The sequence below is a fragment of the Poecilia reticulata genome, chromosome 23 (genome assembly GCF_904066995.2).
Source record: "Poecilia reticulata chromosome 23, P_reticulata-male-v2, whole genome shotgun sequence".
In the NCBI taxonomy this organism is placed as follows: domain Eukaryota; kingdom Metazoa; phylum Chordata; class Actinopteri; order Cyprinodontiformes; family Poeciliidae; genus Poecilia; species Poecilia reticulata.
The window spans coordinates 3,786,396-3,798,583 of record NC_088852.1 but is presented as its reverse complement, the minus strand read 5'-3'; the positions used below and the strand labels follow the sequence as shown (position 1 = coordinate 3,798,583).

General features: G+C 36.3%; 1 protein-coding gene across 2 annotated transcripts in view; it reads left to right on the top strand.

Annotated features, from left to right (window-relative positions):
* magi2a (membrane associated guanylate kinase, WW and PDZ domain containing 2a) overlaps nucleotides 1-12,188 on the top strand; it is a 241,119-nt gene that overhangs the window by 141,527 nt on the left and 87,404 nt on the right. For both annotated transcript variants that reach the window (XM_081604010.1, XM_081604011.1), the window contains exons 3-4: nucleotides 5,017-5,136; nucleotides 11,501-11,719. In XM_081604010.1, the coding sequence (XP_081460136.1) occupies nucleotides 5,017-5,136; nucleotides 11,501-11,719 (339 nt within the window). The remainder of the gene's footprint in view (nucleotides 1-5,016; nucleotides 5,137-11,500; nucleotides 11,720-12,188) is intronic.

Below are 12,188 nucleotides of genomic sequence, written 5' to 3'. Positions count from 1 at the left end.
TTTTCACGTCCGAGTATAAACGTTGAGTTTGGGGTTGTGGCCAGGAGCAGATTATTTGGATTTAAAGGTGACCAATTGATCGGGTTAGGATAGATATATAGGTGATACAAAACAAGTTTACTTTTCTTTTTTTGCCTAAAATCATTCTTAGATAATGAGATTTTAGTCTGCAGTAAAACCAGCTGACCAAACGTGCTAGAGCTCTATTGGGTTGCTAGGCGATGGGCTGGGGTTGCTAGGTGACAGGCAGTTAACCCAACACCAGAAAATGGCTGGGTGGGTCTTTTTTAAGGACTTTGGCTGTTTTTAGAAGCAGTAGAAAACCAAAAGGAAGTACAGAGATGTTCAAAATGTGAATTTTGCATAATAGGGCCCCGTTAAGATATTTCAGGAAATAAGCTTTTACGTAACATTGATTTGGTACTGATCAAGAATATATTTTTTCTAATTAATTTAAACAGATTTAAATAGCTTGGTGGTTCTCACAGAAGGTGGTCATATGTCTTCAACATTTGAGGTTGGAAATATTGAGTCAAATGAATCAGAGCTTAAAATAACCATGTAAAAGCTTCCTGAATTAGCTCTGCTGACCTTAGTTCAACTAAAATAAAACTTTGATTATTAAAGTCTCATTTATTCAGTTAAAAAGGGGACAAAGTACATTATTTAGCACTCAACTAAATATAGCCAAAGTTTTAGAAGTGGTAGCTTTCATCAGTGGGTCGACTATCATATTTTATTAGTTGCTTCAACTTTAACTTTCAAAAGACTGAAAAAAAAGGTTTTTGATTTTTTTAAACTTCAATCTTCCTTTTGAAAAAATGTCCTCAAATATTTGACAACCAGTGGCCGACGGTGGGCCCTGATCATTCCTCAGACCAAAAATGAGTCATGAATAATCGATTTTTTTAGACTGGAACAAAACCTCTGAAAATGGAAACAAAGATCTGTGTTGGACTGAAAACATAAACCTCATATTTTATTTAAGATGAATCTGTGTGGCTCTTTTTAACACTTAGCAGTTGAGATAAAGTATAGAAAAATATTTAAAAGGAATATATTAAACTAAAATTGTAAACTATACAAAGCAAAATGAGGATACATTTTCTTTTATTTCCACTTAAAACAGATTTTTTATTTTTATTTTTTGCGTTATTCAGATGCTTTAATCTCTTTTACAGCATTAGTATCATTGTTCATTAAAAACATAAAAATTAAAATTAGGTGTTTCAGGAAAAAGGACAAACTTTTAGGGCTTCACAATATATCGCAAATAAATAGTCATCACAATAAATCAGCAAAAATATATCGCAATAGACACGGGATCAATATCAACAGAAAATACATCTGATAGGATTTTTAATAACGTCAATAAACTCCGATCCAGAACCGCACAGCATTCTGGGAGATGTAGGCAAAGGACAGGCTTAAGCAGCCGCTGGTGCTCACTCTCTCTTTGGTTACCTAGCAACTCACTCGTTCTTTGGTTACCTAGCAACTCACTCGTTCTTTGGTTACCTAGCAACTCACTCGTTCTTTGGTTACTTACCAACTCACTCGTTCTTTGGTTACCTAGCAACTCACTCGTTCTTTGGTTACCTAGCAACTCACTCGTTCTTTGGTTACCTAGCAACTCACTCGTTCTTTGGTTACCTAGCAACTCACTCGTTCTTTGGTTACTTACCAACTCACTCGTTCTTTGGTTACCTAGCAACTCACTCGTTCTTTGGTTACCTAGCAACTCACTCGTTCTTTGGTTACCTAGCAACTCACTCATTCTTTGGGTACCTAGCAACTCACTCGGTCTTTGGTTTCCTAGCAACAAGCTGAGTAGCTTGCGCAGCAGCAGTTTCAGGTTCTGCCTAACAATTGCTTAAAAATAAAAAAGAACAGCTTGGAATGAAAACTGGATGAGTAAATATTTCAGTCATTTAAAACCTAAAAAAACAAGTCGGCAATCATTGATATCGACCAACATGATACACTTATATCATGGTATGTTTTTCAGCCATATTGTCCAACCGTGTGCTAATGTAATGATTAGCTAGTTGGACAGAGTGTCATGGTGACACATGCTCACACATTTCCCAAAATGTCAAAGGTTTCAAAAAAAAAAAAAAAAAAAAGGGATTTATTGCAGTTAATATCACAACTTTTTGTAAAAACATTTGCAGCTGTATCATCTGTCCATGTCTATTCGCTTATAGGGAAATGTGACCCAAATCAGATTTGGGTAACTGCAGGAAGTCTGAATATCCCAATTCAAATATTTGTATTTGTGTTGCTTCCTTATGTGGAGTTTAATCCGTTATATCCAATAATTTTCAAATCAGAATGATCATGTTGCATTTTATCTGATATTTGTATCCAAACAGACTTCTTTGTTTCACAAAATTCCATTATTATAAGTTGTTTTTTATTTTTTCTAACTTCTCTTTATCCTTTTATAATCCTGTGGTAATAATGTCAGTTCTAATTTCTTAACAACCTTAAAATCCACCCATAGAGGGCGGCCATTATTGTTTCCACAATCAGAGGCTGCTGTGTGACGTCTTCTACACATGTGGGTCGTTTGAGGTTATTCACACAGAAGTGTGATTGCATTTAATTAGCAGTACGAACAACCATGCAAAAAATAAACGAAATAAAATCTGAATTGAGCATTTAGTCCTGCTGTGTGAACAAAATTGTGCGACTCGTGGGAGTTGAAAACATATAGATGGCGTATTTTTCATCCCCCAGTTGCGTTTCCACAATTAAACGGCAACTATTTACAGTATCTCTCTGTAAGTCCCAACAAACAGAGTTTATACCGGCTCTGTTTTTAGCTTGAACAATGTTCTCAGATGTGAAAACCCTTTCGGCACCTCCAGGGTAGAGCGCCGCGTGCCATCACAGCTGGGATCAGCTTTAACAAGGCTAATTAGCACATGGCAAAGACGGAACATTTACGAAGTTGTTTGTACCGCATTTGATGCTGTAAACATTTTTTAAGTAACTAGAGGAAGATCCTTACATGTCAGTAAACTTGACTCAAGACGTGGCAGTGCAGAGGGGAATATTGCTGTTATTAGCGGAGCCTCCTGTCAGGAAGTCTTTGACATGCTGTCACCTCCATGCAAATGGACTGGATTTCACCTCTGGGTGTCCAAATTGCATCACTTAGCTGCTAAATTGGTGCTTCGCCTTTCCTCCACTGGCTAAAAGCTCAAATAGTCGACCTTTGCCATGCAGGAGACAAAGGGACAAAAAGGAATGAAGAAGACGTTTAATGAAGAGACGGAACGGGGTCGGCGCGGTTCAGCTCAGGGTTATTCTAAAACATCAGCCAAAGTTTGATCATTTAGGCATTAATGTGCTTATTATCTATGTAGCATCAGTTTGTCCTTAATCATATTTTCACAGTTCAGACATTTCAGAAACTGATAAAAAAAAGATCAGTCACCAATTATGGAACAATTAATAAACGTCATGTTTTGTCAAATGCCTTCATCAAAGTTATCAAGCAAGTGCACATTAAATATGTTGATCAATATTCCAGTTGTTAATCAAAGGAAACGCTAAACAAACGTGTTTTAGTCAAGATTTAAAGGAAGTCAGTGTTTCAGCAGTTTTGCAGTTTTCTGGAAGTTTGTTCCAGATTTGTGGTGCATAGAAGCTGAATGCTGCTTCTCTGTGTCTGGTTCTGGTTCTGGATGCAGAGCAGAACCGGAAGACCTGAGGGGTCTGGAAGGTTGCTATGACAACAGCAGATCTTTAATGTGTTGTGGTGTTGAGACGTTCAGTGATTTATACACAAAATACAAGTATTTTTATGTAAAATCTATACAATACCAAGTTTTTATGTTAATTACTTAGGGATCCAGTGTACGGACGTATGAATTAGTTTCTCTAAATTTTACTGGATCATTAGTTTTTTTAATCCTAGAAACATTCTTCAGGTGATAAAAGGCTGATTTTGTAACTGTCTTTATGTGTCTCTGAAGGTCCAGACCCTGTTTTCAGGCCTGATCTTTAGTTTCCGGCTGTAAGAACTTGAGCTGACTTGAGATCTTTTCTTTTTTTGGTCCAAAAATAACAACTTCTGTTTTGTTCTGTTCATCTGGAGAAAGCTATGACACTTTCATACATTTTGTTCTTAGCATCTAGTTAAAGTTTGGGTTCGCAGTCACCTGGTGACATCATAACGTAGAGCTGTGTATCATCGGCGTAGTCATGGTAACTAATCTTACTTTTGAATGTTGTAGATTGTTACGACTGGCTCAATGTCATAACAAAAACGGGAGACCATGCAGGAGTTAAAGTGTAGAAAAATGAATATTTATTAACAAAAAAACAATGGATTGTGGATATCAGTATCAGTGGTGTAATGCAAATGCTTGGATGTGTTGTATGAGTGCATATGGAAGTGTTGAAGTGCCAAAACAAAGACAAACGCAAATGTGCAAAAAGGAGGGGAGCTGAGGCCTGGCAACAAAACACCACAAGCGTCAAGCGGCAGAGTGGATGCTGACGGGCGACCCAGAAGATGGAGACAGCCAGGTTTAAGTACTCTGCACTCCCAATCAACCTGATCAGCAGCACCTGTAAAGGGGAGGAGCACAAGGACAGACAAAAGCAACACCTGCAGCCCAGCCCTTAAAGCCCAGGGCCGTAACATAGATGGAGAGGGAATCTCCTTTCAAAATCTTCTGTGTTTATTTAGTAATTTGGGTTTTATTTGTGGTTTTATTGTGGAGGCAAAAGGAGATGACGCATCCTGCTAATGGTTTGATTAAGGATATAACATGGATTTGAGCTGCATGCATGGAAACCAACAAAGAGGTGAATTAAGTCGTGATTTTACACCAGTACGTTTCATAATTAAGCATCCGATCCAGTGTAGCTTGCTGGTGTTTTGTTAAGAGTGGGAGAGTGATAATGGTCCACATTACTCTGATCGTGAGAGAACAAGTGAATCTTCTGCTCCGTTGTACAGCAGTGAAGCTCTAACCGCTGTTTTCTGTTTTTTCACAGGCACTACCCGGCAGCCCAAGGAGGGAGAAGTCCCAGGCGTGGATTATAACTTTGTGACCGTCGACCGGTTTATGGAGCTGGAGAAAAGCGGCGCTCTGCTGGAGAGTGGAACATATGAAGGTGAGGATTCAGTAAAGACGGCGCCTGTGACTGTGGCATTTTTTATTCTTTACAGAAGGCAACTAGGGCTGAAACGATTAATCCATTATTGAAATAATCATTAGCTAATTTAGTAATTGATTAATTATTAACTGGTTTTAGCCATTTCAAAACCAGCTGAAATCTTTAATTGGATTATTCAAATAATTTTCAACTAATTCAGTGATCGATTAATCATTAACTGATTTATACAGACTCTAGAAAAGGGACATTTGCTGAAAGAGCACTGATTAAGACAAAACTGTATAAAATATACAGACATTTTGTATTTAATATTAATAAAAAAACATCTGTCTGTAAATATGTCCTGCCAGAAACTCCTCATGTGGCATCGTTTCAGCTTCACCTGGTTTGAAACTAAATTATTAAATAGTCAGCAGATTAGCTTTACTTGAAGGCAAGTCGGTCAGAAAAGACTTTTCTCACGTTGATGTCAAGCTTCACTAAAGAATTTCTATGTTGTTGCATAATTTTTTATTTATTTGCATCTTTTAATGTGTTTCTGATATTGTATAAGCATAATGTGCCAAATTCTTATCCGATTAATCATCAGAATAATCGATTAATCGCTAACTAAAATAATCGTTAGCTTCACTATAACATGATGGGATTTATTCCTCCATTTTTTTCTCCAGCTCTACATTCATCCATCCATCTTTTAGCTCTGTGGAGGAGAGAGAGTCATCAGTCATCAAGGACGCTTAAAAGAATCTGTAAACACTGAATAGTGGAGAAAAAAGCCCACACATGCACTTCCTCTGCACCTTCATGCTGCCTTTCTCATGGCCTGGACCTTGAGCTGCAGCAGCTCTTCAGTCTCTGAATCAAAACAAACACATTCTCTGTCGGTGGTCAGATAGGCTGGACACTGGATTTTAAACTTAGCTCAAAATGCTTCCCTTGGTCCGCCTGACGACCTCCAACTCCAGCAAACCCTGCCAATACACAGATAACGCTCTTCTCCTCCCACATGACTCCAGTCTCAGTCTCCTGCTGCAAACTGGAGGATGGAAGAAAATTAAATTTCTGAAGCCCAGTTTGTCGGATCCTTTTGGCGATTTAAGCTGGTTTCCACAGGGGGGAGAGAGAGGCCGAGATTTTTCCTGTGTAATTGATTCGCCATCATTCAGCATTTTATGTGTTTTAATGATTTAATAGCCAATTAGATGAAGAATAAAGAGATAAAGAATCTAATTTGAAGGGAAGAGTACTTGGAATAATTTGTTACAGCAGCAAAGATTTGTTAAAAGGAACAATTTACAACGGAGCCTCACAGATTCACAGCTTTTTGTTAGGAAGATGTTTCAGCATTCTGCTCACGTCTCACTAATTTGGGTTTTTTCAGTTGGACAAAAACACCGAGGTGTTTTTTAAAAACTTGTTCGTTCCAGCTTTGGGTCAAATAGTCCCTGAAACAACTCACACATTCATCCAAATTCCAGGCTTTTTTACTTCCATTGTAAACATTAAATAAACTATGTTATTTTCATAAGGAGACATATGATGCAAAATATACATTTTGCATGATTTCATACTTCCACTTGCGTCTCAGCTGCTTCTAAGAACAACCAAAGCACTTAAAAACATCCACCCACGTGTTTTTTTGGTTTCTGAAAAATTGAAAACACTTACCTAGCAACCCTAGCGTAACCCAGCCTGTCACCTAGCAACACAAACTGAGCTCCAACATGTTTGTTCAGCTGGTTTTACCACTTTACAATGGCTGCTGGAAAAGACAAGTGTTTTGTTGTCGACTTACCATCCAGAAACTACTTGCTGCATTCTTGTTAATTGTGCAGGAGGCTCCACTTCTGCTTTTCAAAGATGTACGATTATAACAGCATTTCTATTAGCAACTGTTTTCATGTGCGAGTGTAAATGTTTGGTTGGGTAGGCGAGGCTAGCAGCAGCTTATTTGAACTTAGTGACAAGAGACTCTAAAGAAAGAAGCAAAAATTTCACTTTCTAAGAATTTTTTATTTTTTTTGCAAAAAATCAAAGGAAAACAAAGTGAAAATACATTTTTAAAATTGCTGTGGCTGTCGGTCTTTATCTGTGATTTGTGAGAAGATTGTGACTCGTCATAGATGGTAGGACGATCAGTTAGTTTCCACATTGTGACATTTTTATTATTTTTATAGCTTTTCTTTTTTTTTTTACCAGTTTCTTTTATTAGTTTTTAAAGTGTCGCAGCTTTCTTTCAGCCAGCTGAGCAGCAGTGTCTGGCATCAGGATGGGAAGGAAGCGTGACACTAAAAATGTGTAACTTTGCACCCAGAAAAATATAAAACATAAAGTATATTTTAAAAGAAAACCACCAGAGCAGTAGGAAATGTGACGTGTTTCGCTCACAATGGGAGCAATAAAGACGATCCTTCGTTCTGAAATTGGTTGTTTTGCTCCACTGACGAAGTGAAGCAGATGTTTGCACAGATGCACTGGCAGTGTTTGGTTTACATGCAGTTATAAATTGCCTGTAAGGCTGAAATGTTTATGTTACAGGCTCAATGCCTCACAATATCTTTATTGCTCTGACTGTAATGCAGAGCTGGAAGCTCAGAAACCTGCTGGTACTTTGTCTGCAGGTCTTCAAATAATTTATTTTCTTCTAAATAAAAATCAATTTTCACCTTTGGGTTGAATAAATGGATTAAAACAGCAACAAAATGATGTATAGCATCACTAAATAATGTAAATATTTGACATTTTCTGGATTCTGCTTCACAAATCATACAGATGATGCTTTATTTAGAATAAAGTGGGAAATTTAGCTAATTTAATACAAATTGTATCTTGACATTTGGCTGAGGTTGCTGGATTTAGAAATGTATTTAATAAGCTTGACTGCTTTATTTATTTAAAAGCTAGTTTTAGTGTTTTCTCTTTTATCAAATAATCGATTGATTAATCAATTAATCAGATTTAAGTGAAAAATTTAATTTGCACACAATCAGGTTCCCTGATGTAACAATGTACGTCATCAAATCAGGGCTGCAACTGATGATTATTTTAGTTATCGATTAATATATCAATTATCTTGATGATTAATCGATTAATCAGATTTTAAAAAGGGCACATTTTGCAGATTTTTAACATTAGATTTTTTATTCAATATCAAAATACATTAAATAAATATTTCTATTCCTTTTTTAACAAAAATTAAACATTTTATTGCCTAAAATGCCACGACGTAGCATTCCTTTACTGAACGTTTACATAAATATGAGCAAAACTCTAATATTTCTGCTTGACTCGGCATCAACACATCGTACAGCTAATTTATTTGCTGTGTTGTGGATTAAATTATTTAAAATTTGATTATCAAAAGCTACTTAATAGATTTTTCCCAGAATTCAAACCAGGTGAAGCTAAAACTGTGAGGAGTTTTGTTTTGTTTTGTTTTGTTTTTTTATCTTAAATGCAACATTTATGTATTTTTTTGTACAGTTTTGGTTTAATTGCTGCTCTCACTAGGTTTTTATTTCAGGAAATTATCTTTTATTTTAGCCTATGTACTCCAGTGAATGATTAATCTATTAGTAGATTATTTGACGATTATTTGAATAATCGATTCATCACGATTAATCGTTAATCGTTTGGAAAGGACAAAGCAGGCTGAAATTAGGTTTCTAGAGTGAAATTCAATGTGACGTCCTTGCCTGTGTTGTATTTAAATTTGTTTCCAGAACCGCAGCTACATGAGGCCTGTGTGTGTTAATGTAAGTTAGCTTTCCTTCTTGTCAGAGGCAAATATTAATCTCGTCAGGTTTCAGGATTTATGTGGGGCTGTTAATCCCAACAGTCCCAATAATCTCTTCCCAGCTCCTCTGTGGTGCCTTGTCTTCCAAAGTCGATGGTTTTTTCCACCGCGGCGGGAGACGCGAGCTAATTTTTTTCCTTTTAAGTCTCTCTGGCTTCTCCTGGTGTTTTCCTGCAGTCGGTGTTAGCGGTGTCTCTAATGCTTCAGCGCGGTGCATTAAAATAATCCCCGTGGATTTTCACACGTCGTCTTCTCATGTATGATCTTTCTACCAGGAGCACCGCGGTGCAGCTGAGCAGATAAGCTTTCTTAAAAGCAAACCTTCCATGAACTGCTACAGGACAAGGCTGTGGCTGGAGCTGAGTTTTCCACACTCTTGAATTTTATATATAGCATTTGATTTTTTAAGGGAAAAAGTGAGAAAATGATGATTTAACATAAAGTAATCTGGATTTTAGTATATAAACCTTTTGGAAATATGTAAATAAAAAGAAACCGTAGATCCACCTGTTCAAAGATTGAGGCATCTGAGTTAAACTAAAGAAAATTAATTTAATAATAATAATAATTAATAATAATAATAAAGAACAAGTTTTTTTTTAAATATCTACACTTATTTTTTATTTAATCAAATTTTTTATGTAATTCTTGGAATTTCAGTGTAAAAAATAATAATTGCTACAAATGTAGGCACATTTTACTAAAAAATAAAATAAAACCATCAAAATATATACCCCTATTTTTTGGCACTGCCAAAGCTCCATACCATGTCTCTTTAGATTAAGGTTCCTTATCACTTACGTCTGTTCTGCAGCCCTTAGAGGATAAACTCAAATACTTATCAGCTTCTAGCCAAGAGTCTGACGTTTCCATGGATACCAGATATGTCTCTGTTGAACACTTAAAGGTAAAGTGTATGGAGAAAAAAAAAGGCAAAAAATCATTTATTTAAACTTTTTTCCTCATTAAAACATGGCATCCAAACTTGCAGAAATTTGGAAGTGTTCATAGTTACAAAAGTAAATTAAGATATTTATTGAATCCATAATTACCAAAGGAATATTTTCAGCATCCATGTACACAGAATTAACATTTCAAGCATTCATATTTACTAAAGTAACTTAATTAATTTGTATTAATATTTAAAGAAGTAATGAAGAGCAGTCGTATTTGTAGCATCAAGTAAATGCTTTTGATTTTCCTTCAAGTTGCTTTTGACCAAATCCTTTTAAGACTTTTAATGCAACTTTTGGCACAGATTTGTGCCGACAATTGTGGAGGTCGCTGTGTTCCACCTCTAGGAAATAACCAAACATTTCGCCTTGGCTTGAAGAATAAATAAATGTTTCTGAGGTTTTCACAGCAGCTTTCAGAGCAGCTGCCAAAACTCAAATCGAGTCATAGTCACGACGCAAAATCAACTTACTGACTGAAGAAAAATAATAATAAAACGTACCTGGCAATGAGCAGAGAACAAAACGGAGAGAAAAACGTTTATTATTGAGTCCAAGATTAGCTGAAATTTAGCAAAAATAAAATTGTAACATGTCTGAAAAGTGATTGATGTGAAGCGAAGAACATGAACAAAATAATTGGCACGTCTAAATATCTGAGTTTGCAAATTTTGGGTTTTTGAGAAGTTTTTTTTTCTATTTTTGTAGGTTTTGGCATTAAATATGACATTAAATGTGAAATTATAGTTATCAGAACTACAGGCTAGATTTTTCTGAGCAATTCTAAAACTAATTTGTGTTTTTTACTGAATTCAAACAGAAGTAATGTACAGTAGACCTTCACATATTCACAGTTCAGTACTTTTTATTTTTACTTTTGTAGTTTTCTAAAATATTTGAAGGAAAATGCAGTTTGGAAACTGAAATACAATACTTTTTAAACTTTGTTTTATTTTTAATTACTACTGCATGAAGATTAATACAGTTTAATGGCATCTGGAATGCTTTTATTTCAATACACAAGCTCAATATTTAAAACAAATACATATTAAATTGTGCTTAGTGATTTAAGTGCAAGATTTTTGGAATTTTTCTCTTTTAAAAAAATATTTTTTGGCCGTAGTTTAGTCATTTGCAACAAAGTTGTTTACTAAACTTTATTCTGATTAATAGAAAAAAGTCAAAATATTGTGAAAATAAGTTTATACAAGAGTAAAGTCGTAATAATATAAAAATAAAATTTAAATATTTTGAAAATATTATGAGAAAAAGTCAAAATAATACCAGAATAAAATTGTAGTATTACAACAACTTCAAAACATTACAAAAATAAACTTGTACGAGAATAAAGTTGTAATATTTTGAGAAAAAAAGTCATATTACCAGATTAAATTTGTAAAGTTATGACTTTATTCCTTTAATATTTGACTTTATGCTTTTAATTTTATCACTTTTTTTATTTTCTGAGCGTTTCCTTAATACTCCATCATTATATTATTATAAACATTGGTTCTGCCTTCAAAAACTATTGAAAGCTAAACCCCGTATTGATCGGCGCCTGCAGAGAAACTGTTTAATCACCAGAATCTGAATTTCTCTCTGCTTTTCCCAGAAAACTTCTACGGCACCCCGAAGCCTCCAGCTGAGCCCAGCGCTCTGCTGCTCAATGTAACGGACCAGCTGCTGCCGGGCGCCAGACCCAGCTCCGAGGGCAAGAGGAAGCGGAACAAGTCCGTCAGCAACATGGAGAGAGCCGGCGTCGAGCCCCCCAAGGAGGAGGAGGAGGAGGAGAAGCCCGTCGTCAACGGCAACGGCGTCGCCGTCACCCCAGGTCAGAGCCCGACAACGTCCGCCGAGGCTGAGGTCGACTCGGCTTTGTCACGTCGGTCCTGATTCGCCGCTCCAAGTCGTAGCGACGGCTTCCTCAAAAGGCGGTTGCTTAGCAACAGGAGCGGCAACAGACATCCTTCAGGAGGAAAGAATAAACCGTTAGTGGTGATTTAACTCGTCGACGACGCTGATGTACTTCACGTAATGACATGGATTTACCTCCAAAGTAATTACATCTGCAGCAAAACATGAGAATTGGAGAAGATGTGAGAATCAGTAGCCAGAGGGCAAACGCACACGCTGCTGCAGGCTGGTTCAGATCAGCTTACAGGTCTGAGCTCATAATTATTCACTTATTTAGCACAAAACAAACTCAAATTAGCCTTAGAAAATATGACACTGATCCATGTCTTAATTAAACCGTTTAGATTCACTTGGCACCGGGCGATGAATCAAATGTTTTGGTTTTT